Below are 24,689 nucleotides of genomic sequence, written 5' to 3' on the forward strand. Positions count from 1 at the left end.
AATGGGGGGGGGGAAACTGTCTAAGCCATCACCTTTAAGTGTGGCGAAACTACATGTGTTGCTTCATTAAACACTTGTTGGGGTGGAAAAAAAACTCAAGACAAGGAGCAAAACAAGGATAATAAAATACAAGTATTGGTTGGGACCCCAAGCAGATGTCCAACCATGTAGAAACTATTAAAAAAGAGTCCATACTAAATGTAATTAATACAATTTAAATATTCTAGGGGTATTTAATGTTGTCTTTAGCCGTAACAGTTTTTCCGGGTCTTTGGCTTTCATTTTCTTCGTCCGACACACGACTGCAAGCCAAATTCGCACACTCACACACACACACACACACACATTTCATTGGTTACAAATTTAATTTTTAATAATTTCTTACTTATTCTTTTGAATTGCGTTCGGGGTCTATGTATGTATGTATGCATATCTTTGTGTGTGTGTTTGCTTTTTTTCAGTTTACTTGTTTCAAACCAGAGTGAATGAAAGCAAGCAAGGAAGAAAGTTGGGAAAAAATATCGTTTACTTTTCTAATGCCCTTAAGAAATGTAATTCATTAAAATATAGTCATCGTTTCACAGGCTTTCTGCCAACCAGTCTGCCTGACTGTATGTCTCTCTCTCTCGCTCGTTTTCTCGGCATAGTGAGTCTCGATGTTTTTGTAGTAGTTGTAGTAATTCCTAGTGATATTGCCCCATATAGCCTAGCTGTCATGTTGTATGAAATGATTTTGTCGTTGTGTGTATTCGGCACAAGGATGCCAAGATGCCGTTTGCCTGTTACAACGCTATTACCATGGCTTATAATATGGAATTGTTGTTGGGGAGAGGCGGGGGGCGACATGGCTGGGATCCCAGCAAATGTGCGGGAACGCAAACGAAGTGCAGTTTTTAATTGCATTTCAATTAGGAAAATAGGTTTTTCCTCATTCATTCCCGCGCGCACACACATACCCTCACTGATAGAATGCGTTACTAAGAAGTAATAAAAAAAGTGTGAGTTTTTCTTTCACTCTGTGCTTTTTTGTTTTGCTTTTTTTTCAACATTTGCATAAATGCATCCCAGTCGCCTAGCCTCGACTGTAATGCATGTAGATTGCCGCTTATGTAGATGTATATTTTATCATATCCGTTTGAAAAAATAGTAGAATATATATTCTTCATTGGATTTAGACAAAAATCTGTGATTCTCTAAGAGCTAGATTTACAATTAAACAATTCTAACAAAAAGAAGAAAAGATCTTCATTAAGTGTTCCAAAGGATTAGAGAATGAAAAGTTTGACTTTGAAGAACAATATATGTTTGAGTACAGAATATCTCTAGTTAGGATATTTTTTTTTTGGATTTGGAGGGATCAAAGGTACGTTTTTTGTGATCCAAGGTGTTGATATCGGATCACAAAGAGTCTAAATGGGTGGCATATTTTAAAGACAATTGCGGTTTTTTCTTGGATTTTTTAAGAGCATACAAGACTAGATTTCTAGTACTTTCAGACGTCCCTATAAATTGTTCTTTTTCTAAAATAATTTTCAAATACTCATCGACTACTATTAAACAGACTTTTCCATAGGTTTTCAAGGTCTAACAGAGGACTTTTTTTCTGGTTTCTTGAAGGATTTTTCAAGTACTCCCATATGATAACTTGTTTTGTTTTTTAAAAAAGCGAGCTAATATAAATATTGTTTTTTCAAAGAAATTTTCAAAGGACCCCCATGGTTCTCCAAGGGATTATTGAAAGGATTGTTAGAATGCTGTAAACCTTGCTTCTCAAGGACTTAAAAGCGACTATTCGAATTAACGAGTTTTTTAATGATTCACAAATTGTTTTGAGGGAGTCCTTCAAGTACTTAAAAAAGGACTCGCAGACGAAAAACTAGACTCAGGAATACTCGCAAAAATGTAATGATTATTGCTTTGAAATTTTTGTTCAGAGGATTGATTTCTTTTGTGGAATTTTTAAAGCTCTCATAGACTACTATTTACCTTGTTTTTCGAAGGGCTGGTCGAGGATTCACAAACGTGTGCCACAATAAACATTTAACGTTTCTTTGAAGGAGTTACAGAAAAAGTTCAGAACTATTTAGGACATTTTCAGGCACATGCTGACATATTTAAACATGGTTCCTTTGAGGCATTTTTTAATGTAAAGATAAACTTGGATCCTTTGAGCATGTTTTCAAGGACTCTCAGACGACTATTAACGTATTTGCATTAATTAATTTATTTAGAAATTTCTTCAAAGATTCTTGGGCTAATATAAACCTCGTTACTATAAATAATATTTCAAGGACTTGCACACCAAATACTTAGCTATATAAGGAATTGTTCTTGGACACAAAGTCCCTTTCAGGAATTCAGGATTTTTTAAGCGCAGAAACATCACATTTCTTTCAGGATATTTTACAGACTCTTCTAGGTACTATTAAGGATTTTTCTATAGACCTGCTACCGTTAAAAAAAAATCTCAAAGACCCTCATACAACTGCTATTGTTGCGACCTTTAACCTACTTTCAAGGTCTCACAGGCTACGATAAACGTGTTTCTCGAACCTACTTTTAAGAGTTCCACAAACGATTATAAACCTGAATTCTTTATGGATTTCTTAAAAAACTCAAACTCATTCAGAATTTTTAAAGGGTCCAAGGACATTAATGTACCTTGCACTAATAAGGATTTTTCTGGATCTCCAGATGACCATTAACCTGCTTCATTTAACCTAGTTTCAAGGTCTCACAGGCTATGATAAACGTGTTTTTTTAAACTAATTTTAAGTGATTTTTCAAGAATCCACGGACGACTATAAACCTGAATTCTTTATAGATATCATAAAGAACTTCGAGGCGGCTAAAACCTAATTTCATTCAGGATTTTTAAAGGATCCAAGGTCGTCAATATACCTTGTACTAATAAGGATTTTCGGCATCTAGATGACTATTAACCTGATTCCTTAAACCTACTTTTAAGGTCGCACAGGCTATGATAAACGTGTTTTTCGAACATAATTTTGAAGGTTTTTCCAAGAATCCACAGGCGACTATAAACCTGGGTTCTTTATGGATTTCTTAAAGAACTCAGAGACGATTAAAACCTATTTTCATTTGGAATTTTTAAAGGATCCAAGGACATTAATATACCTTCTACTAATAAGGATTTTTCTGGACTTCCAGATGACAACTAACCTGCTTCCTTTAAAATTGGTTAAAATTCGGGTTCCTTAAAAAATATATGAGCTCAAAAGCGACCCTAAACCTAGTTGCATTTAAGTGCTTAATATTTACAAGGACTCTTAAATGTCTATAATAGTGGTTACTTGGGTTTTATTTAAAGGACGCAAAGGACTTTAAGACCTTTTTCAGGCATCTAAAACTCGTATTTTATTCCAGAGTTGTAAAGTACCTTTGAAGGTTCATATTCTTTGTCCTTTTAAGGATTCTATGTTTTTTATGAAGGACCCGTTTTTTTATTAAGGACCCGTGCATAGCTGTTACTGTCATTCCTTTAAGGCGTTTTTTTTTCAAGAATTTGTTCCGTAGAAGATTTTTTAAGGTTTTAAGATTTTCCTGGACATACATGAGATTTTAAATGTGAGATATTTAAGGACTTCTCCAAGATCTCACAATCAACAATAATAGTGATTTGTTTAAGGACTTGCGGGTGACATTGAGTCAAGTTGCGTGGAAATTTTTTTTAAGAACTCAACGTTTTTCTAGCCTAACATAAGGCTATAAATGTATGTTTTTTAGGAATTTTAAGAACTCGCAGAAAAAAATAATCCTTATTTTTTAAAAAAAAATTTTGGATATTTACTCGAGTTTATGCAGGAACATTGTAGGTGTTTTTCATGGACTCGCAGACAATTAAAAATTGGCTCCTCTAGAGTACTTTCATAGACTTACAGGTTTCAATGGCCTAAAGACGACTATTAATCTGGCCGTTAAAGTTCTTTTATAAGGATATAACGTAAAGTGCTATTTTGATTTATTGAAGGACTATTTAAAGATTATTAATTATTATTAACGCAATTTCTTTACAAAAAAAAAAAAATGAACCCTTTTTTAATGGTGTAGAAGTGCGGTTTCTATAGAGTTCTTTATTTTTCTCAAGGAAATGTTAAGGATATTTTGACAAAAAAAAAAAAAAAAAAAAACAGTGTTTCCTTAAAAGTTTTGAAGCATTCACAGTGGTGTATAAATGGTTTTTAAACGATTTTTCATAGATCTTAATAGAGTTTCCAAATATTTTTTCTTCACGGACTATTAGGGAACCGTAGACGTGAGGTGACACATTAATTAAAATGTTCGAAGATAAATATGTCGTTTTGTATACCAAGAATGATGCATACTTTTAGGCGTTTTTGATATAATATATCAATTGATTGAAGATAGCACAACATTTGCAACCATTTCTAATAAAAATCCCGAAGGTCTACGGAAATGTATTAAATAACTCAAATGAAATTAAAATAGATGTGATCAATTCCTTGCCTTTTTCACACTTATCCCTTGAAAATATTAACATATCAAAAAGTTCCTATAAACGACTTTCAATAAATAACAACGAGCACTTATCAAACCACTTTGGACCACTAACGTTTCTAATATTTTTTTCCTCTTTTTTTGTCACAGAATTGATGTATTAGTTATGGCATGTCATCGTATATCAAAACTTGTTTAAAGTGTTGAAATATGAACATCGATATGAATTTGTTGTTGCTCCTGTGTTTGTGTTATATTTCGACATGTATTATTTTTTCCAGTTTCCTTTGCCAGTTGAAATAAAAAAAAAACAGTCACATTTCATTCACGTCACCGGTTGTTTGTAACAGTCATTCGGCGTTTGTTTTTTTTTTTTTTCTGTGCCTTTGCCTTTGCCTTTACTTTTCATTTTCATTTTGTTTCTCTCCACTTGTGTCCAATGCTCAACTTGCCAGCTAGCTTTTCATGAGCCGCCGCCCTATGCATAATTTATTTTCAGTTTTATTTCCGTTACGAACTAATCAGAAAGTGTAATTTCCGTTTGGTATTGAATGCAGCACAATATTTTCTTTTTGTTTCTCAACTGAACAGCCTCTTTTGGTAGTAGTTCAGTTGAGTTGAGATTTTTTCTGATATTTAAAAAAAAAAACACACAACAAGAGCAATATTAAAAAAAACGAATTTAAAACAGCCCAGCCTCTGCAAAATGAAGAGCAAACATTGACCTCTCTTGAAGCCGCCCTCCCTCTCCAACGGCAGGAGAGGAAAATACTAATAATAACAAATTGGGGGTGAACCAATAACAAGAAAAGTTGTTGTAGTTTAAATAGAAATATCTAAAAATATTAAACAATACATATATTACCTGACTTGACCGACCAATGTTTTATGATAGCTTTTTGTCAAAACTTATTATTTCCAAACATTCTGTTCTATTTGTCCTCTTTAATTTGTATAACAAATTTGTTACTATTTGTAGGAGGGCTAGTAACATTAGCATGCTCGTTTTTCCCTTTTTTGTTTTATATTTTCGAAGCATCCTCTTCAGGGTCTTTGCACATAGTTCCTGGCTTAGTTGTTGTGTTGTTTGGCCCCAAAGCAATCATAAATTCATTGCGAGAATATTACAGCTAATACTCTTACAGGTAGTGGAGAACGTACTGCAGAGTCTATTTGCAGCAGCATTTGCAACATGCAACATTTTTTATAATCATGTTAGTGGTGGTAGGAGAAAAATTGAATACAGTAAGAGAAAAAATGTATTTGATTATTCTAAAGCATAATTTTTGGGGCTTTCAGTGTAATATTGCCTATTTTGTGGCACAAGTTTTTGCTCATTTCTGTAATCCCGAAACCCGCGTCGCAGTGACCAAAAAAATGCTCGTGAGTTGAACATATCGCAATATTCCATTCGGCAAATATTAAAAATGAGCTCCTAGGGGTAAAGCCATTGAAATTCCAAAAAGTGCAAGAACTTACACCACAACAGAAAGAAAATAGACTCAAAAGAGCTAAAGAGTTGCTTCGCTTGGCCGAAAGTGTTGAACTGCCGAATTTGGTTTTCTCCGATAAGAAAACATTCGTGGTCCTGCAGTTAGTAAACAAACAAAATTATCGTGTTTACTTGCCAAAGAGGTCAGCTGAAAATGTGCACCTTCGGTTGGCCAGAACTCAAGCGCAGGCCATGGTGATGGTGTAGGTCGCCATAACAGCCGACCGTGGCATCAGAATAAATCCCGAATATTATGGCGAAAATATTCTGGAGGGTGTATTAAAGCCTTGGGCACACAAACATTTTGGCCCCAGACCTAGGGTATTCTAACAGGACTCAGCACCATCGCACTCAGCACGCGCCACCCAAAAATGGTTACAAAATAAGGTTCATCGCTTCATTTCCAGCGCAAAATGGCCACCAAAATCTCCAGATACCAATCCATTGGACTATTGTGTCTGGAGTATTTTGGAAAGCAAGGTTGGCACTAACAACTACCAAAGTGTCGATCAACTCAAGTAACGGGAATGAGCCAAAATAACGCAGAGCGACATTCGGGCAGCGTGTGACGGTTTCATTGATCGTTTGAAGGCCATAATTCGTGCCAAGGTGACCAATTCGAACAAATCTAAATTTATTCTAAAATTTGATGCTATTTCCGACATTTTTTGCTTTCATTCGATAAAATTAAAAAAAAAATTAAAAATTTTGGCGTTTGACTTTGTTGCTGTTTTATACGAATTCCTGATGTTTAGGTAAGATCTGGAAACTGTAGTAGCATTTTATGACAATTCTTTTTTTTTTTTTTTGGATATTTGGCTTGCCAAGTTCCCGTTTAAAGGGAGTTTTGAGACGTATTTTTCGAAAAAAGACCCCCTTTGCCGACTCGTCTGAAGGCTAAATATGTAGAAGAGGACGGAATTTTTTGCTCCCTCTATTTAGGTTACTTTTACTCTTATTGGACAATTGAATTTTGTCGCACAGTGTTGTTAAGAAAATGAACTATTAAAACTGTTGCATACCTTGAGGTAGAACGAATTAACGAATTATGTTATAACATGAAAAAACATTCCATTTTTTTTTAAATGATTTTAAATATTTAAAGTATATTTAAAGACTGCGACAACATCCTTCCAGTTTTTAATATTTTTTTTTTCCAGTGTACAACATTAAGGCCAAATCTTGTTTTACTTAATTTATGCCAGTCTTGATGTCCTTCCATCTGCCAGTAGTCCAACCGTAGTAGACCAAGTTTAGTAACTATGAACAAGGGTATAGATCCGTTTACGGCCAAAGTTGAATTGGTGGCGATAGTGGTGGTGGTGGTGGTAGTGTTGTAAATGGTTGTTTGTTACAATTTGTTTGTTTGCATGTTTTCTGTATTTTTCCCACCTTGTTTTTGGGCAACACAATGTAATAGTGCATTCCTCGTCCTCCTACCTGTGTGTGTGTGTGTGTGTGTGTGTGTGTGTGTGTGTGTGCAACTTACAATTGGCCTTCAACCAAACTTCTCTGGTAAAATGAAACTACCAGACAAAGAACAGAGTCGAGAGAAATCCCCTTGGTTTTATAAAAACAAATGGGATTTAAAAGTTTCATAGTAGGGATGTTGTTGTGTGGCACCATGGTTCACTAAACTTTGAGAATATGCTGTTTCCACCCAGCGAGCTAGGTGTGCATGTCTGTAACTAAGCTGGGGTAGTTTTTTCTGCTACTGTTCCCTATGAACAATTTTGATGCAGTTTTGGACTTTAGTTTTACCATCTAAAGCTTAAAATGAAAAATTTATTTATTTATTGAGATTGTTGTTTGCCTTATTTTTGGTTGGGGTGCTGAGGATGCGAAGATAAAATAGTTCCCCTCCAGCAAGGTGTTAAAGTGTTGCTTGTCGCCAGCAAATTACGTGAAGGGAACTTTTAGCTTGTAGGGTGGTAATAACCACTAAATTATAAATCAGCCAAGTTAATGAGCAAATCTCTTATTGTTTATAAACTATTTTCACTCCCCCATCCCCTTCCCCTCGAACTTTAATTTTGTTTCCATTATTAATGTTGTTATGTTTTCTTTCTTTTTTTTCCTTGCAGGTAAACCCTCAAAAGTCATACATTTGCGCAACATTCCCAACGAATCGAGTGATGCCGATGTCATTGCCTTGGGTGTACCATTTGGTCGTGTTACAAATGTGTTGGTGCTAAAGGGTAAAAATCAAGCTTTCTTAGAAATGGCCGATGAGGTGTCGGCCACCTCAATGGTATCGTGCTATAATGTCAATCCACCACAAATGCGCGGACGCATGGTCTATGTACAGTTTTCAAATCATCGTGAATTGAAAACGGATCAGAATCCAACGGTAAGTGGAAAATATTTTTATTTAAATTACATATAATATTTATATTAGGAGGGGCAATGATTCCAAATGGTCTTCAACACACATATGAATTCGCAAAGGGAGTTGAGTAATAAGTCTACTAAAATTACTGAGGTATTATATTTTTGGTAACTCCAATAGAAATTTTAAGGGATTGCGTGCATTTCCTCATGGCTTACTCCCAGATATTTTATAACAGATTTTAAAGAGTTGAATTCTTTTTTAGAAAATTTCGAGAATATTATGGATGAAATGTTATTTTAGAGTCAAAAATAATCCAAATCACATTACATACAATATACAGGGTCAGTCAAACGCCACAATTTCTACATTTTTATACCCTCCACCATACTATGGAGGGTATATTAATTTTGTCATTCTGTTTGTAACTCCTCGAAATACTCATGTCAGACCCAACAAAGTATATATATTCTTGATCAGCGTAAAATTCTAAGACGATTTAGCCATGTCGGTCTGTCTGTGTGTCCGTCTGTTGTAATCACGCTATCTTTCGAACAAATTGAGATAGAAGGCTAATATTTTGCACATGTGTATATTTTGCCAGTAGGCAGGTTAAGTTCGTAAATGGGCCATGTAGGCCCACGTCTTCATATAGCCTCCATATAACGGTACCCCCCGATATTCGGTATTTTGATGATTGTTGCGACATTATTTAACGGAATCGTTCCAAATTTAGTATTTAAAGTTCGTCATAGATACTGCAGCATAAAACAGAAAATGGACCATATAGGTCCACGTCTTCGTATAGCCTCCATATTCCGTACCCGTCGATATTCGGTACTTTGATGATTTTAGCGACATTATTTACCGGGATTGTTTCAAAATTCGCATGTGAAGTAACTGATACTACAGAAAATTGTCTGTGAAGGTCCACGTTTTCGTATAGCCCCCAAATAACGGTACCCCCTATATTTGGTATTTTGATGATACATTATAAACAGATTTTTCTTCAAGTTTCGCATTTAGATATTGTAATAACTTATGACAAAAGGTCGGTATAGGCATTCAATACTTTTCAGATTTTAACAGAATTTTTAACGGATTTTATTTCTGTTTTTTTTTTTTTTTTTTTTTTTTTTTTTTTTGGAAATTGCCAAATTTGTACCAAATGGTGGAGGGTATTAAAAGTTCGGCCCGGCCGAACTTACAGCTTTTTAACTTGTTTTTTTTTTTTTGTAATTTTATTGAATGGAAGCAAAAATATAGCAAGAAATAAGTGAAGATTTGTTCGAATTGGTCACCTTTGGCACGAATTATGGCCTTCAAACGGCCAATGAAATCGTCACACGCTACCCGAATGTTGCTTTGCGGTATTTTGTCCATTCCCGGTGAAGACTTGCTTGAGGTGATCGACACTTTGGTGTTTTTTAGTGCCATACACCCTCCAGAATATTTTCGCTATAATATTCGGCATTTATTCCGATGGCACGGTCGATAAATACGAGCGGAAAGCTGTTATGGCGGCCCACACCATCACCATGGCCGGCGCTTGAGTTCTGGTGGTCAACCGAATGTGCACATTTTCAGCTGACCTCTTTGGCAAGTAAACACGATAATTTTGTTTGTTTACAAACTGCAAACTGCTGGAATGTTTTCTCATCGGAGAAAACTAAATTCGGCAGGTCACCACATTCGGCCGAGCGAAGCAACTCTTTGAGTCTATTTTCTTTCTATTGCGGCGTAAGTTCTTGCACTTTTTGGAATTTCAATGGCTTTGCCCCGAGCTCATTTTTCAATATTTGCCGAATGGTATATTGCGATAGGTTCTGCTCATGAGCTATTTTACGGCCACTGCTGTGCGCGTTTCGATCAAGTCGCTTTTTTACTTTTCGAACCATTTCTGCTGATGTTGCTATATTCTACGTCGGGTTACGCTACTAGTATCACGATAACGAGCGATGGTATGAGACACAAAAAATTTATGCACATTTAAATGCTGGAGTGCTCTAACGATAGCCACTTGTGGTTTCCAGCCAAATACAAAGAAATCACACTATCACGCTTGAATTCCATCACGAATAACTTTTATTCAGGAAAATTTTCACCAAAATGCTTTTGTGCGCTTATAAACAATATAATGAGCTGTCACTGGAATAATTTTAAAAGCTGTCGGACGAGTGGCTTAGAAATGACATCAGTCTGAAGTTGGTTGCAATTTTCTCATCTCACCCTGTTCATTACACCTTCTTCCGACTTAAAATCTTTTTTTTTTTCAGTCATTCCTTATTGATGTCTTTTATTTATTTTCAATTTACCATACTTTATCTCGCATGTCTTCAGTTGCACCATTAAACAGCCTCTGTCTGCAAACTGCATGCCAAGACTTCCTAAAATTTGTAATTTCAAGATATCACAGACAAATAATGCCAGTTTGTAATGACTTACAACCAAAACTTCCAGTCATACCTTTGCTACGTTTCTAATTTATTTTAAAGATTTTTTTTTTCATTTGAAAAAAACGAAAAATTCCAGTTTTTGAACTCCTTCAAACCCTTTTAAAATGACAGCACTTGTTGGTTTTGTTGGTACAAAGCTTTTCCTAAGAAGATACTGGCTGGCTGGCATATTGGTTTATACATTTTTCTTTCAATTAATTAAAATGATATCACATTCAGACTTTTCCATTATAATACTTGAGAAATTCGTTTGGTTGTTCTATGTGCGTTTCGGAAAATTTTCCTTACATTTGGTTTAGTTTTCGAATATGATCCTTTTGCTTGCAAACATGTGCATTTTATCCTGCCCTCCTCCTCCCTCAACAATAAAAAGAACAACAGCCATTGAAATGCCTTCAGTAAGAGAAGCAATTTTGAAAAATTCAATTTTCATCTTGAACCCACTTAAACTCTGGGCAAAAAGAAATGCGGGTTTACCCAGCTTCCCTACCCTTGCCTGCCCCCTTTTTCGTGCATTCATTCATTGTTGTCATCGTTGTCGTGCCGTGCTGTTGCTGTTACTGCTGCACATGTCATATGATATTGCATTTTGTGAAAATGCCATACTTAAAAAGTTTTCCGTCTCCTCCCATCTAAGCAACCAACCAACCATCCAAGCTAAACAGAATTTCAGGTTTGTTATCATTACCTTTGTTGGCAAATGGATGAGTGGTTGACTGGCTGGATGGCTCCCTGACTCCTATGGTCTTATGGGTTATGTGTAACTTGGAATTCAGCACGTGTTAAGCTCAACAATTTTTTCTTTCATATTTTTTTTTTTTTGTTTATAATGTGCTTGAGAACGAACTAGTCTGACCGACCTTTTAAAGATTAGGATGCCGTAGCAGTTGTGAAGTTTGTAAGTAAAACGTCTTGCCACCGGAGAAATACCTTTGATAAAAAGGTCATTGTGATGTTTTCTTGATGATACTATATTTCTGTGATTATTTCTTAATGACATATTTTTTGTTGTTGTTGTTGCGGTCGTGCTTCAATTGCAATTTGTGGGTGGATGGTGGAGAGAGGACGATATGAGCTATGGGTTATTAAATGAGAATGAAATTATTTTCGAGAGATAGAAGCTGTTTACAAATGTATCAGATGGCGTATGATAAATATAATTGTTATATTTACATTCATCATACGCCCCAGGTTTATTGAACCAAAAAAAAAGGTGAATGGAGTGAAAAAGCGAATATGCCTCAATAAATTTGTAAACCAAGCAAACTATTAAGAAATAAACTTACAATTTTTTTGTTGGGTTCCTTCGTATATGTTTGAGGCTACATTTGAAGACCTTCACAAAGTTGGACCCAAGAAACCTTTTTAGGTTTGATGTACAAATCTAGTACCAACACATTCACTTAGGGCTTTCCACAACCCAGACTGACCGTTTGGCAGTGAAATTATAAAAAATTCTGAGAATAAATATCTAAAAAAAAAATGGTATTTTGTATGGATATAGAATGTATATAGGATATTCTTTTGTTTAGAGACTCACAATGAAATTTGATGTAGAATATTTCTTTCTTTGACACATTCCACAAAAAATGAAGTATTAAGATAGATTTTGACTTAGAATGAAAACATGAAAAACTAGCAGCAAAAAAAAAAAAAAAAAAAAAGTAAACACATAATTTTCACTTGAAATGTTCTAATTTCGAGTGTAATTTACTTATAAACTATTAAACCTAGACATATGGTTTATTCTGAGATATATAGTGAATTTTTACCAAGAAATGTTCTTCCATTGCAGCGTTCTGCCTAAAACGAAATTTTATTTTACTTTTATACATCCGTAAAAATTTATAAAAAAAACAATGGGTAATATTTTAGAGTTTTTTTCTTTTTGTTTTTTGTTGGCAACATTATTGCCATATTTCTTTGACAAATTACTAAAATAGAAATTTCTTTTCATTGGCAACCTAATTTTAAAATTGAATGAAGAGTAATATTGTCCTTGACGATATTCTTCTAAAATTATGATTTTTAGGATACCAAGGCCTAGAATTAAAGCGTGTTAAATTAGCAGCAAATTTTCATTTGTTATCTTGGAATTTTTTCTTAAGAACTATTGAAACTAGATATATGGTTTATTCAGATAATTAATGTAAAATGTTGTGTACAGCATTTCTTACTTTGACACTTTCTGTCTAATACATATTTTCATACATATACATACACATATAAAAAAAAATGGGAATATGTTTGAATATATTGATATATAATGGAAATAAAAATTTGTTATCTTTGGTGAAATTTGGCGAAGAATAATTTTGTCTCTGACTTCATTATATTTTAAAAGAGAATTTTGCAAACAAAAAAAAAGAACAAAAGCTGTAATTTCGGTCGGGCCGAACTTTAAATACCCTCCGCCATGTGGAACAAATTTGGCAATTTTCAAAAAAAAAAAAAAATCCGTTAAAAATTCTGTTAAAATCTTAAAAATACCGAATGTAGCCGTTATATTAGGGTTTAAACGAAGACGTGGACCTGCATGAGCAAGTTTTGTCATAAGTCATTATAATATTCAAATGCGAAAATGGAAAAAAAATCGATGAATAATTAAGCTAAATTCATCAAAAAATATAAGGATGTGACATTATATGGAAGCTTAACAAAACGTGGACCTGCAAAAACAACTTGTCATAGGCTGTAGTATCCATTATGAATTTCAAAAACAAAATCATCAAAATACCGAATATCGGGAGGTGCCGTTATATGGGGGCTATACAAAGACGTGGACCTGCACAGAAAATTTTCTGTCTTAGGCTGAAGTATCCATTTGGATCTTCAAATACCAACTTTGAAACATTTGCGGTGAATAATGTCGCTCAAATCACCAAAATACCGAAAATAGGGAGGAGGTACCATTATAATGGGGCTATACCAAAACGTGGACCTACACAGACAATTTTATGCCATAGGCTGTAGTATCCATTACGAACTTCAAATATCAAATTCTTAACAATTCCGGTGTATAATGTCGCTAAAATCATCAAGATACCGAATATCGGGAGGTACCGTTATATGAGAACTATACAAGGACGTGGGCCTGCACAGACAATTTTCTGTCATAGGCTGTAATATCCATTACGAACTTCAAATAACAAATTTGAAACATTTACGGTGAATAATGTCGCTCAAATCCATGCAACTATGGTGGAGGGTATAAAAATCGGTTTTAATGCAAAAATGTGTTTTGAATATTTATGATTTCCTGGCCTTTAAGTACTATTTAGACGTTTGATGTATTCTGGACCTATAATATAATTTTGTGAAAATCATTTTGACTTGCTAATCTGCCGTTTAAGCGGATTTCTTACTCACATTATGAAGAAAGTACCAAAAAGACCCCTTTGCTGACTCGAGAGTTAACATTTTTTAACAAATTAATTTTCGTAAGGATTCCGTTGAGTCTTAATCTGAAAATTAAAAAAAAAGTTTTTAAGACGTAATATTTCTGTGAAACATTTTGACTTGCTACGACCAAAGGATCACCTTGCTGACTCGCTTGAGAGTTTACATTTTTAACAAAGTAAATCTCGTATTTATGTTTCTAATATTGCCGAATACAATATATGGTCAAAGCGTAAATGAAAACTAAAAAAAAAAAAAAAATGTGGACGAGAGGGAAATTTGAGCTCTTTGCATTGCTGTGTAAACTTTCAAAACGTCGATGCAAGTGTCTTCTATTTTTAGCCCTACTAGATTTTTCAGTAATTATTAAAAAAAAAAAATTTTTTTTTTAATTATTTTTTATTTTATTAAATTACATTATTTTTTATTTCATTTTATAACTTTATACATTTATTTATTTATTGATTTATTTTTTATTTTATTATTATTTTTTATTTATTTTTTTATTATTTATTTTTAAATATTTTTTTTTAATTATTTTTTATTTTATTAAATTACTTTATTTTTTATTTCATTTTATAACTTTATACATTTATTAATCTGTTATTTTTTATTTTATTTTATTTTATTTATTTTTTTTTTTTTTTTTTTTTTTTTTTTTGAAGAATGCAAAGATTTCATTTTTAATAACCCTCCTTTCTCTGAAACATTGTTCTAATGATGGCTTTCATTAGCCCCCTAAACGAAACGAAAGCCACAGACGCCCACTTGACTATTTTTTTTTTTTATTTATTTTTTTTTTTTTTTTTTGGTATTTTGTGATTTTTTTTTTTTCTATAAATGTCTTTGAGGGCTTATCTTTAACCACAACTAAGTTTAATCCTTAGTTAAGGGACGACAATCGTCATCACAGCAGTATCAACAAACAAAACCACAATAGAAAAATTCTCATCCCCTCTATACACGTACATATGAACACACTTCCTTATGTTTGAAAAGAAGAAAAAAAGAGAAGAAAACCCCAAGTAACATTGCAAGATGTGTCAAGGATATTTATTTTTATACATTTTTTTGTATGTCCTAGATGTTGACTTCTGAATGAAAAAATGAAACTAGAAATCCTCAGATTTCATAAAGGAAGTTAGTTCTATTTTTGCGTTGTTATCGTTTCATCTTAGCTTCCATCTAATAACATTTTTAGCCTCGATAAGAGGCTGCTGCTGTTAAATAAGGTGGCGGGCAGCACGGTGGTGAGTGTGTTTTTGTTGTATCTGTGTATGTTTTTGACCATCACCTAGGCTAGGTAACACCAATAAGCCTGATGACATATGTCCACTTTCCACATTCCTGGCATCATCGCCATCACGTTCTGTTTGTTGTTGCCATATAACATTAATGTTTGACTGACAATATGATTGCCATTTCCTTCCTTCCTTCCTTACCTTTCCTCCCCCAAACATTTATGTACCTTTCAAATTTCAAAGGACAAGGTTTCATATTTTCTTTAAGTATTATTGTCGCTGTTGTTGTGGCTGACATTCTCCGCCTTTTCAATAAAAGAAAAAAACACATTTTTTGTGTGACATAAAGTCAAGAGAACAACATATGTTGTTTCCTTGCCGTTTGTGAGCCAAGGGTAAATGAGTCGTCGGCCAGAGAGACAAGGCATAGGTACATTTTGGCCTACAAAGTTTTCACATGAATTTTCTTTGGCATCTTTGTATTAACCCAAAAAAAACAGACTTAAAGCCATAATTAGCTAGCATCCCCCTCTCTTGTTTTGTTAATGAATTCAAATCATATTCAACTATTTACCCCCCACCCATCTCAACTTCTTGGCAAAACATTGACTTGTATAATGAAATCTTAAGCAGCCAATGAAATCTTGTCATAACCACAATTTTCTGTAATTTGTGAGCTGTGCCCTGCTTAAGAACTCGAAATTTTGGCATTAACTTGCATAACTGCCAATTAGAATGATTACAGAAATTAGTTAAGTAGGTTGGTAGGTTTGTTTGTATGTATTTAGGTAGGTAGGTAGGCATCATTATCAACGTTGTTATTCACCACCAAACCATTTAGTTAGTTAGTTCGTTTACATAAAATTGTACTACTTATCCTCTAAACATGGTTTTGTATGCTGTTCATGTATTTGTCTCTGTGTGTGTGTCTGTATATACGCATATTATACGACCTAAAACCTATTAACCCATTACCAATTTCATAATACTTACATTTTATAGGCTTAGAATTTTATCGAATTGATTTTATTAGTGCATCATCACCAAGTTGCGGAGGGTTTTGAAATAATCTATTTTATTAGTTAAAAAATCAAGTACCAATATTAATAAGGCTTATTGATGATTGAAATCGATGGGAGGCATAATATCCACATGTTATGTGGAAAAGCCTGATGTAGTCTAGAAATGGGCTATGATAATAGCAGCTATTATAGGCTACAATGTAGTGCTTAATTTTAAATGAATTAAAATAAATGTAGACTTAATTTTTTCACATTTAATTAAATGTGGGTAAAGGTGGCGTATGATAAATATCGTCATAATACACCAGCAGTACCAGTTTAAAGAATTTTAGTCTGCATATACACTATAGATTTAATATGTTGTATAAATCGATTGTAAATAACTTTCTTCCGAATTCGGTACAAAATATTTGTCTTATGAAATTTTGGCAGCATTTTAAAAATTTGCATTCCTGTGTTTAGACATAGATACGTCAAAAACTGGTATTGGTATGATTTTCATTCTGTATTTGAGTTAAAGGATTTTTTTTTCGAAGTTGGTTGAATAAAAAAAATTAAATAAACGTAGATATACATTTTCCCATTTACTTTAAGGTGGCGTATGATAAATATTATCAACATGTGTCACCAGAACGAGTTTTTTTGGATTTTATGAATACTTAAACATACTATAGATCAATTACATTAAATAAATGTAATGGATGAGATAAAAAAAAACTGCATCAAAGTCAAACGCCATAATTTTGAAATATTTTTTTACCTTTATTGAATGAAAGCAACAAATGTCGGAAATAGCATCAATTTTTAAAATAAGTTTAGATTTGTTCGAATTGGTCACCTTTGCCACGAATTATGGCCTTCAAACGGCAAATGAAACCATCACACGCTGCCCGAATGTTGCTCTACGGTATTTTGGTCCATTCCCGGCGAAGCACTTGCATGAGGTGATCGAAACTTTGGTATTTTTTAGTGCCAACCATGCTTTACAAAATACTCCAGACACAATTGTCAAACGTATTGGTATCCGGAGATTTTAGTGGCCATTGTGCGCTGGAAATGAAGGGAGGAACCTTAATTTGTAACCATTCTTGGGTGGCGCGTGCTGAGTCCTGTTGGAATGTCCAAGGTCTGCGGCCGAAATGTTTGCGTGCCCAAGGCTTTAATACACCCTCCAGAATATTTTCGCGATAATATTCGTCATTTATTTTGATGCCACGGGCGATTAATACGAGCGGAGAGCCACCATCGCTTGTTATGACGGCCCAAACCATCACCCTGGCCGGCACTTGAGTTGTGGTGGCCAACCGAAGGTGCACATTTTGAGCTGACCTCTTTGGCAAATAAACACGATAATTTTTTGTTTGTTTACGAACTGCTGGACAACGAATGTTTTCTCATCGGAGAAAACCAAATTCGGCAGTTTACCACTTTCGGCCAAGCGAAGCAGCTCTTTTGAGTCTATTTTTTTCTGTTGCGGTGTAAGTCTTGCCTTTTTGGAATTTCAATGGCTTCACCCCGAGCTCATTTTTCTAAATTTGCCGAATATTGCGATATGTTCAGCTCACGAGCCATTTTTCGGGCACTGCGTCGCGGGTTTTAATCAAGTCGCTTCTTTACTTTTCGAACCATTTCTGCTGATGTTGCTGTTTTCTTGCGTCCACTTCCCTGACGTCGGGCTACGCTACCAGTATTATGGTAACGGGCGATTGTACGAGACACAAAAGATTTATTCACATTTAAATCCTGGAGTGCTCTAACGATAGCCACTTGTGGTTTTCCAGAGAAATATAAAGAAATCACACTATCACTCTTAATAGTGTTTTCTGGAAAACTCTCACCTAAATGCTTTTGTACGTTTGTATACAATATAATGAGCTGTCAATGGAATAATTTTAGCAGCTGTCGAGTGGCTTAGAAATGACAGCAGTCTAAAGTCATTATAAACTGCATCTTTGGAGCTAAAATTCGGTACTGTTCCATTTTAAATTTTACGATATTGTATGTATATCATTACTTGGGTTTGAAACTTTAAAAAGGTAAAGTTTTTGTATCATTGTATTAAAAGCTACTAAAAAAGTTTCATAACATCTGAAATACAATAATTTGGGCAACCCAGAAAAGTGGAGGTCTTGGAAATTTATACGAGACTGTACTGTAAAGTACTAAATATTTATATAATTAAAGGCCTGCATCACGGTATCGGGCATATGGTTTTATCAAACAAAAAACATCGGTTAGAAAATTCGTACTATTTGACAAAAAAAATGTACCAAAACTACCAAAGACGAAGTAGTCGAGCTAAAATTCTACAGTTTGGTTTGAACATCACAGTAAGTGTAAAAATGAGAACTAATTGGAAAAAGTATTTCAAAATTGAAATTTAGGAGCATAAACGTGTACGATTTGATCTAGAATCTTGAAAATAGGTCTTCACTGAGATGCTGTGGAATTTTTCAAATAATCTGCAAAACATTTTATTGGATCGATAAACCATTTGTTATAAAATATTATGTATCTTGTCAAAAGAAGGAATTAGAATCTGAATTTTAGTACATGACTTACTTGCTTAAAAAAATTGATATCGTCTACAAAAATTTCCGAAACCCAGAAAATGACTGAAATTTTGCATTTTGAGTATCTAGGCAGATTTTTAATTTTTTTAGCCAATAAACAACATTAATATTGGACCTTGAGATTACAATATACCGAATTATGCAAATAAAATTATTTAAAATATGACAATTCATATTAAATGAATTAAATAATTAAAACCATACCCAGGTGTTGTATGAGCAACAACATTTATCATACGTCTCCAAAATCATCTGTGAAATAATTTTTGTTTAAATTTTCTAAAACTTGTAACATGTCTTATTGTTGATAATGTTACTCATACGCCCACACACACACTCACTTGACATTTAATTACCATAGCATAACCTCTACTATATTTATTAGAAATGATAATTACACAATTTTCATAATTAACTTCTAATTCATCACTTGCTTTTTAACTCATTACAAAAATATTTATCACATTTTCAAATCATTCATCTCCGTTAAAGATAAATAACTTATACGTCAAAGGCTATCGCACACATTAATTTCTTAAGAAACCACAAAAGAATGCTATTCACTATCACAATATATCGAAAGAATATAGAAAATCAAAAAGTATATAACTGATTGCAAAGATAAGACAAAATCGCATGCTACTCTTTCAAATTTCACCATTAAAGAATTTACACCCCCATCTCTTACTAAAAAATTACCACAGGTAATACATCAAAATTACCACAACATATATCTTTTGCTGCCGCTACTTTGTGGTTTTCGTTTTTTTTTTTTATACTCCCTATTTTCTTGTCCCGTCTAAGACCTGTTTCTTCGCCTTCTTCTTGCGAGACTTCTACTACTCCTAATAAGAAAAGGATGACACATAACAGTCATCTTACTGTTACTGTTGTCATCCATCCCCTTCAACAGTACGAATTTTGTGTCCCGTACACGTACCTTAAAGTAGCATATGCATTAAATCCTTTTGTTGCTGCCCCCACACTGCTCTATGTTGGATTCCCCCTTTTCAGCTGGCTTTTCTACACCATAAGAATAGCACAACAGTCCTTGTGTGTGTGTGTTTCCTTCATTTGACACATGCTCATGCTCGTGTTCATCCAACACATTTATCCATTCATTCTCTCCGAGTTAGTGTGTGTGTGTGTGTTTTTGTATTTGTTTTCTTATTTTTGTTATTTTTATTTTGACACATTAAGACTTGTTACATTTCAGTTTTCAATTGTTGTTTGTCCTATTTTGTTGTATTAGGACTTTTTCTCTCGCACACACACACGCATAGAAAGCCGGTGTGCTGCTGCGAGTGCCTGTGTGTGAATGTCTGTTTAAAGCATTTATTTGTGTTGGCGAAGTAAGTGTAACACCGTGATCACCAATACCACCGCTCGCAACTTCCTCGTGTGTGCTCTCATGCCTTTCTTGGCTTAACACCAGACAGACACAAAATGTCAGGCAGCCAATGTGTCCATGTGTATGTCTTTAAATGCGTCTTTGAGTTGACAGCAGTAGCAGTACACATCCTTTCATCTTTTGTGTGCATTGTTGTCTTCTTTCATGTGTGCGTGTGTGTGTGTGTGTGTCTCTGAATACCAGATATCTGTTGAATTGTTTCTTCACCGTCTTATATTTCGATTTTTTGTTCGTTGTATTCATTTTTCTTTTATTATAATCACATGATCCAGCTAGCTAGCTAAGGTATCAACCCGTGAATGGCATCATGACGGCATGACTGAAGTTTCACTGCAATCAGTCACTTTGAATTTTAACAGATGTGGATGATGATTGCGCGTTGAGGTTTTCCGTTTGATGCAGCACTGTGTTTGGAAATTCCTAAAGGATTCGTAGGTTGTCTTTTTTTTTGGAAATATATTTTCAAGCATATACACAAGTTATGGCTTGAGAAGATTGTTGCGGGAATTTGCTGCAAATTTGTTAGTTTTGTTGAATTTTTAAATACTTATTTTAGGGAAGCGTATAAGCAACACATTTTTTATAATTATTATATTACTTATACGCCCGTATACACCCAATGGACCGAAAACGCATTAAGAAGGAAATATGTTTCAAAATAAAATTGGAAAGTATTTTCGGTTTTTGCAATACTGCAACAAAGTAAAAGGTCATAATTTAATTTTTTTTTTAATTTTATTGAATGAAAAAAAAATCGGAAATAGCATCAAATTTTGGAATAAGTTTAGATTTGTTCGAATTGGTTAACTTTGGCACGAATTATGGCCTTTCAACCGCCACTGAAACCGTTACACGCTGTACGAATGTTGCTCTGCGGAGTTTTGGCCTATTCCCGACGAAGCGCCTGGTTGAGGTGATCGACATTTTGGTACTTTTAGTGCCAACCTTGCTTTCCAAAATACTCCAGACAAAATAGTCCAACGGATTGGTATCCGGAGATTTTGGTAGCCATTGTGCGCTGGAAATGAAGCGAAGAACCTCATTTTGTGACCATTCTTGGGTGGCGGTTGGAATGTCCAAGGTCTACGGCCAAAATATTTGTGTGCCCAAGTCTTTAATACACAGTCGGCATTTATTTTGATTCCACGGCCGATTAATACGAACGCAGAGTGACCATCGGCTGTTATGGCGGCCCACACCATCACCATGGCTGGCGCTTGACTTCTGGTGGCCAACCCTGTTTACTGACCTCTTTGGCAAGTAAACACAATTATTTTGTTTATTTACAAACTGCTGGACAACGAATGTTTTCTCATCGGAGAAAACCAAATTAGGCAATTCACCGCTTTCTGCCAAGCGAAGCAAGTCTAGCTCTTTTGAGTATATTTTCTTTCTTTTGTGGTGTAAGTTCTTGCACTTTTTGGAATTTCAATGGCTTTACCCCGAGCTCATTTTTCAATATTTGCCGAATGGAATATTGCGATATATTCAGCTCACGAGCAATTTGTCGGCTACTGCGACGCGGGTTTCGATCAAGTCGCTTCTTTATTTTTCGAACGATTTCTTCCGCTGTTTCTTCTGTTCTCACCAAAATGCTTTTGCACGCTCGTAAACAATATAATGAGCTGCCATTCGAATAATTTTAACAACTGTCGGACGAGTGGCTTAGGAATGACATCAGTCTGAAGTTGGTTGCAGTTTTTCATCTCACCTTGTATAGTAGCATCTAAGTTATATGTTCCTCATTTGTCCCTTAAAGAAGTATATGATATCGTATAACTATCACAACGCTCATACGTAGCTCCACTTTTTTTTTTTTTTTTTTGGAATTGGTATAAATCAAATAAATAACTTTGTTTTAATTAAATACAATTTATTTATAAACAAAGTTAAATCTGCTAAATTAAAATAACATTCCGTAATAGTTTTCTACCTGACAAACAGAAAATCCTTTTAATTTGTTGAATAACAAACTTTTTTATTAACATTTATTTTCTGTTCTATTTTTTTTTTTTTTTTTTTTTTGTTTTCGACGAAACCGCATTCACACATTGACTTATTCAATCAACAATAAATTGTATTAAATCTCAAAGCTAACTCAAATCATCAAACTACTATTCGAATGTGAGAGACACACACAATCGCCCTCACACCCATTTACACGTCCGATGACAGTGTCAATGTGAAATAACATTTAATACAAATGACAAGTCTAAGCACATTTAAATCGTATCGAAACTTTGTTAATCAACTAAAGGATTAACACATTTCGATGAGTGATGAAAATTGCCATCCAAAATCAATCTAAAAACAATTCGACGACACATTCCCTCCCACCTGGCATGGGTATTTTGGCTAACACACACGCAAAAACACACAGAGATTTACTTCGTGTGAAAGATTGGCATTCAAACGTCAGCCAAGTGACAGGTGTTGCTTTTGATTTCGTTTTTTTTTCTCATTTTGTGGAGAAAAAAGGCCTAAAGGACTACAAAATACAAACAACAAATGGATTTATAAGTTTTTGTTAGACAACAAAATTCGATTGTCAGACAGCCGACCAATACACGGTAACACACACATATGTACACACCGGCATTCTAACAAGCCTCCTCCTGTTGATATAGACATAGGTGCAAAATAAAAACACAAAGTGTCCTTAATAACATCAGGCTAGACATGAAATATTTCGTTGTTGTCATAGTACTGTGCCAGATATATGGCCATGGTTGTTGGAGTTTGTATGAAAGATACACATGTATGCCACAGCTATCTGTGGAATGTATCCCCCACCCTTCTCTCCTCATTCCACATATGTCTAAGTATTTCTATTCGAAGATTGTTTGTTTGTTCGCCTGGCTGTGTACATTGTGTATGATGTGTGTGTGTGTTTGTGTGTGGTGTGTTCTGCACGCTAATGATGTTATCCTTTGACTTAACACAATTTTGTGTTTATTTAATTTTCTGCTTTATTTCAATCTAATGCCAGCTAACTCTGAAAAGCAGTTAAGCCACATAACAACAAAAAGATTTTAGCTGTCTTGCCAAAAGCAAGTAATTTCCCCCCACCACCACCACCACTACGACCGCCATCTTCATGCAACAACTCGTTGCGAGTTTTGCCTAGACATTCTTGTCCATTTCTTAGATTACATGTTGGGTTTTAGGGCAAAAGTAATAATAATGAAAAAACAACAACAAAAACAAGAACAAAAACAAATATCGCAAATAGAAAAATCAACAAGCTGATTTCACATGAAAGTGCTGGGGCGGGCTGCTGTTTGATGAAATAAAATGGGATTTACATTGATATATTAGCTACATCTGCAAAAGAATGGTGGCGGTGGCATGGCTTAAAGCCATTAGTCTAGGGTTGCTTGGTTTGTTTTGGTTTTAAATTGGAAAATTCAGTGACTTTTTTTTTCTATTTAAAGCTACGCACAGTCTCCGAAGAAAGGACTTAGGAAGCGTTTGACTTTAATAAAATTACAAAAAAGGTAATATGAGCCTTTCATCTGCTCTCCAGCTTCCAATTGCCAACAGGGTGCGTGTTTTTTGAATGCTCGCCCGTTGAGAGTAACGTTCCAAACCAAGTATTTGGGCCCGCACTCTCTGCACGTCTTTCGGGAAAATGTAATGCCAAAAATAGATAGAGAAATAAAATAGAGAGATATCTTCTCTTCTGTCTTTCCCAACAGAAAATACAAATGCATATTCTAGAGATACAATATACTTAACAATTTGTCTTAAAAAAACCATCAATGGATAATAAATCCGCACATCTGTCTGAAATCGTTCCCCAATATATATGATATGAAGTTTACGTCAATTATATATATTTTATCCACCAGAAGATGGGGTCATGATTATATTGTCAATCTATTTACAAAACCTCCAAATATTTGTTTTCGACCTTAAAACATTTTTACGAAGCCTTTTAACAATTGTCCTTTTTATGCTCCCAGCCATAAAAAGTGTATATCATTTGATACGGCCAAAACGTGCCTCATCGAAATAACTGTTTTAGACCCAAGGTCCCTTTCGACCAAATCCGTTTCAGGACATTTGCAGTCGATCTAGCGATGTCCGCCCGTCCGTCCGTCTGTCTGGCTGGTGCACACTATAACTTTCGAAGGGAGTATCCGATTTAGTCCAAACTTGGTAGAACGTACCATCAAACTTAGATCGAGTCCGGAGATGGGCAATATCGGTCCACTCCTTCTGGTACATACTCCAAAAAAGATCGAAATTTTCCAATAAAAAAAAAATAAAATAGAACAGTGTTGG

At 34.5% G+C, this 24,689-nt stretch overlaps 1 protein-coding gene across 18 annotated transcripts in view; it reads left to right on the top strand.

Annotated features, from left to right (window-relative positions):
* Positions 1-24,689, top strand: part of LOC101889073 (polypyrimidine tract-binding protein 2-like) — a 420,192-nt gene that overhangs the window by 338,136 nt on the left and 57,367 nt on the right. For all 18 annotated transcript variants that reach the window (XM_059119292.1, XM_059119290.1, XM_059119297.1 and 15 more), the window contains one exon: positions 8,056-8,321. In XM_059119292.1, coding sequence (XP_058975275.1) covers positions 8,056-8,321 — 266 coding nt within the window. The remainder of the gene's footprint in view (positions 1-8,055; positions 8,322-24,689) is intronic.

The sequence above is a fragment of the Musca domestica genome, unplaced genomic scaffold (genome assembly GCF_030504385.1).
Source record: "Musca domestica strain aabys unplaced genomic scaffold, Musca_domestica.polishedcontigs.V.1.1 1, whole genome shotgun sequence".
In the NCBI taxonomy this organism is placed as follows: Eukaryota; Metazoa; Arthropoda; class Insecta; order Diptera; family Muscidae; genus Musca; species Musca domestica.